General features: G+C 49.0%; 1 protein-coding gene across 2 annotated transcripts in view; it reads left to right on the top strand.

The window, feature by feature from the left end:
• Window positions 1-3,267: 3,267 nt before the first annotated feature.
• The window catches only part of zdhhc1 (zinc finger DHHC-type containing 1), a 10,429-nt gene continuing 9,208 nt past the window's right edge, over window positions 3,268-4,488 (top strand). For both annotated transcript variants that reach the window (XM_070856603.1, XM_070856595.1), the window contains exons 1-2: window positions 3,268-3,867; window positions 4,319-4,488. The exon at window positions 4,319-4,488 is cut by the window's right edge and continues 132 nt beyond it. In XM_070856603.1, coding sequence (XP_070712704.1) covers window positions 4,402-4,488 — 87 coding nt within the window. In that variant the 5' untranslated portion in view covers window positions 3,268-3,867; window positions 4,319-4,401. The remainder of the gene's footprint in view (window positions 3,868-4,318) is intronic.

The raw sequence follows: 4,488 nt of genomic DNA, 5'->3' as shown, positions 1-4,488 counted from the left end.
GACCAATCAGAGGACGCTTCTTTATACAGACTGATACTGACCAATCAGAACGCGCTTCTTTATAGACTGATACCGACCAATCAGAGGACGCTTCTTTACACAGACTGATACCGACCAATCAGAACGCGCTTCTTTATAGACTGATACCGACCAATCAGAGGACGCTTCTTTACACAGACTGATACCGACCAATCAGAGGACGCTTCTTTACACAGACTGATACCGACCAATCAGAGGACGCTTCTTTACACAGACTGATACCGACTAATCAGAGGACGCTTCTTTACACGGACTGATACCGACCAATCAGAGGACGCTTCTTTATACAGACTGATACCGACCAATCAGAGGACGCTTCTTTATACAGACTGATACTGACCAATCAGAGGACGCTTCTTTATAGACTGATACCGACCAATCAGAGGACGCTTCTTTACACAGACTGATACCGACTAATCAGAGGACGCTTCTTTATACAGACTGATACCGACCAATCAGAGGACGCTTCTTTATAGACTGATACCGACTAATCAGAGGACGCTTCTTTACACAGACTGATACCGACCAATCAGAACGCGCTTCTTTATAGACTGATACCGACCAATCAGAGGACGCTTCTTTACACAGACTGATACCGACCAATCAGAGGACGCTTCTTTACACAGACTGATACCGACCAATCAGAGGACGCTTCTTTATACAGACTGATACCGACCAATCAGAGGACGCTTCTTTATACAGACTGATACCGACCAATCAGAGGACGCTTCTTTATAGACTGATACCGACTAATCAGAGGACGCTTCTTTATACAGACTGATACCGACCAATCAGAGGACGCTTCTTTATACAGACTGATACTGACCAATCAGAACGCGCTTCTTTATAGACTGATACCGACCAATCAGAGGACGCTTCTTTACACAGACTGATACCGACTAATCAGAGGACGCTTCTTTACACAGACTGATACCGACCAATCAGAACGCGCTTCTTTATACAGACTGATACCGACCAATCAGAGGACGCTTCTTTACACAGACTGATACCGACTAATCAGAGGACGCTTCTTTACACAGACTGATACCGACCAATCAGAACGCGCTTCTTTATAGACTGATACCGACCAATCAGAGGACGCTTCTTTACACAGACTGATACCGACCAATCAGAGGACGCTTCTTTACACAGACTGATACCGACCAATCAGAGGACGCTTCTTTATACAGACTGATACCGACCAATCAGAACGCGCTTCTTTATAGACTGATACCGACCAATCAGAGGACGCTTCTTTATACAGACTGATACCGACCAATCAGAGGACGCTTCTTTATACAGACTGATACCGACCAATCAGAATGCGCTTCTTTATACAGACTGATACCGACCAATCAGAGGACGCTTCTTTACACAGACTGATACCGACCAATCAGAGGACGCTTCTTTACACAGACTGATACCGACCAATCAGAGGACGCTTCTTTACACAGACTGATACCGACCAATCAGAGGACGCTTCTTCACACAGACTGATACCGACCAATCAGAGGACGCTTCTTTATAGACTGATACCGACCAATCAGAGGACGCATCTTGACACAGACTGCGTATGAATGTGCTAACACGTTAGCATGAATCAGATTAGCAGCAACAGTTCTGACTCCATGTTTTCAGACACAGGGTCTTGGAGTCCACATGGAGGTGGGGGGAGGGTTTCTGGGACAAAATTCTGGGAATTTCTCAATTCAAGTTGGGCAGATGGGATCTATTTTAGGTTTGTGGTCATTTCCTGGAAGTTTCCCTCAACTCAGAGACATCTGGAGCCGTCCATCAGGACGCCGGGAACCATGAGAGAAAAACCCGACGGACCAGAGAAGACAACAAATCCCCGACCCAGACCTACTGGACTGGACCAGTCTGTACTGGACCAGACTGGTGTGGTCTTGTCTGGTCACCAGCTTTTGTCTCAGAGAGTTTTGGGAAAATCTCTTGCTGAAGACTATGAAACGGGGGGGAGACACACTTCCTGTTAGGCTGACAAGCCACATTCAAGGCAGACTGCCTGTCAGAACCAGAACCTGAACCAGGACCAGAACCAGAACCTGGAGCCCAGGACTCCTTACTGCCCTCAGCCTCATTAACCCCCCTTCACTCTCGTGAACCCCCAGGGAGGATATCTGCTTCTCATACAATAAACAACAACCTTTATTTAAAGAACTTTTAGGGCTTTATAGAAAAACAGAACTAGGAGTCCTAAAAGTGAAGGAAGAGTAAATATTGATGGAGACGCTCCTGTGGAGGAAAGAGAAGGAGCCGCTGCCTCCATCAGTCTGACTGTGTCACTGAGTGACTGCTGTTTTACAGGCTCACTTAGATTGCAGCCATTGCAGCTGAGGTGATCTACTGGACCCATTCCAACACTTTTAGTACCTTCCAGTCAGTCAGACACCACGATGACACCCCAGAGAGAGACCGGGGGTAGAAACAGTGGAGTGAGCCTTTAAGTGCTTATCTACTCTGGCATGTAACCCACAGACTGACAACATCTTCCCACTCCAGAACTCTGGCCCCTGTGTGTGGTTGGGCCCCTTCACAGGCTCCGCCCCCCCGCCAGAGGCCAGTCAGAGTCTAACACTGAGGACCATGAGCGTGGGGGTTCCAACCTAAAGGGGCCGCTTCTATACAGGACCTGCTGTCCTACGACCTCCACGAGGTCAGTCTGTGCAGCCTGTACTTTACTGTGTACTTTAACATGTACTTTACTGTGTACTTTAACATGTACTTTACTGTGTACTTTAACATGTACTTTAACATGTACTTTACTGTGTACTTTAGCGTGTACTTGTGATCATGTGACCTGGGGAAACCTTCCAGGTGAGTGTGTGAGGCTCAGTCTGGATTTTCAGATCCTCCCCATGAGTCTGACACATCAGGTGTGATTCAGGTGTTTCAGGCCTTTTTCTGGTCTCTTCTTTGTGTTTTCCTTTTGACCTGTGAGTATTTGTATGAAGGGGGGCCTGCTCCATGACAGGTGCTTTTTATGTTACATAATAAATGACCAAATCTATTTAGGATTGTCTACTGTGTTCTATTGTTGCCTAAGGGCGGTGTGATTGTATGTGCTGGCCCCTGCCGGTCACTGCCCGCACTCACGGCTGCCGTCTGATCCGCTTATATAGACAGCAGGCAGTGGGCGGGGCCAGCGCCACTGACCAATAGGAGCGGACCTGGAGCGTTACCAAGGAGACGGCGTACAGTGCCGGGAGCAGAGGCAGTAGCAGGCTAACGGGCTAACGGGCTAACGGGCTGGTTAGCAGACAGGGGGATCACCAGTGTCTGCGTTAAATATTAAAATTTAACGGCCGGAGACTGATCCGCGCCCCGCGGGCTCCGTTCCACCTTCTGTCGGCGTCAGCTAGCTAGCAGCAGCAGCGGTGTCCGGCTAACGAGGCTAATGGAGCTAACGAGGCTAGCTGTCAGCGGAGAGTGATGGAACAGAACGCCAGCCGGCTAACCAGCTAACCAGCTAACCGGCGAACCGGCAACCAGCCACCGGAACCAAAGCGCTAATCTGAATGTTATCCGGATAATAGTTGGACACCTCCGCCGGCACAGCAGGTGAGTGAGCCGGTTAGCACCGAGCTAACTCCGCGGTGTTTTCGGCCGGGATGGATGTGAGCTAACGGCGGCTCTGGGACGGTCTGATCCGGCCTGTGACTCTCTGGAAGGAGCGGACCGGTCATCCCGGTCCTGCCGGGGGACGGCAGAGCTCCACGCCGCCGGACAGGCCCGGACTCTGGGATAAGATGTAGCGGACCGGCGGGCTGGTCCACATCCCGAGTCCCGTTAACCCGAGCTAAACAGGTGAGCTGCTGTATCAGGAGGAGCTGTACTAACCTCCAAACAGTCTGCTGCTCATTCTCCTCATTAATCACTGAGTCGTTGAGAATCTAATTGTCACAATGAAGGCTGTAACTACTTCCTGTAAAGGTTGATCTGCAGACAGTTAACTAGTTAGTGGAGTTATTAATTGTTAATTAATAATGAATATAGATTAATATATGAATTGATTGCAGATGATGTCTGAAGACTCTCAGGAGGATTGATCCACCAAACCAGCAGCAGAAACAACAAACAATGAATAGATTATATAGTAGCTGCAGATTAACTTTCAGTTGACTGACTAATCATCGTAGTTGTTTACTAAAGTGAAACACTTTTACTACCTACCAGTCACTCAGACACCAGGATGTGGAGGGTTGGGGAGGTTTTCAGTGAGAACATTCTGTTTGTTGTTGTACTAAAACGTCTGCAGGTCACATGATCCCCTGATGGTCCAGTGATGAAGACCATGCACTCTGACTGAAAGCAGCCTTTGATGCTGAGTCAGCGTGCAGGATGGATCTGTGCAGTAGGAACCCGAATCGCACAGCGCCAGTCGGCGAGGACGGCCCGCCTCGAGCCGACGTGCCGCTCTGCTCTCGG

The sequence above is a fragment of the Pempheris klunzingeri genome, chromosome 1, assembly GCF_042242105.1.
Source record: "Pempheris klunzingeri isolate RE-2024b chromosome 1, fPemKlu1.hap1, whole genome shotgun sequence".
Classification (NCBI taxonomy): domain Eukaryota; kingdom Metazoa; phylum Chordata; class Actinopteri; order Acropomatiformes; family Pempheridae; genus Pempheris; species Pempheris klunzingeri.
Note: the sequence above shows the minus strand (reverse complement) of the source record. Positions and strands in the feature narration are given on the sequence as shown.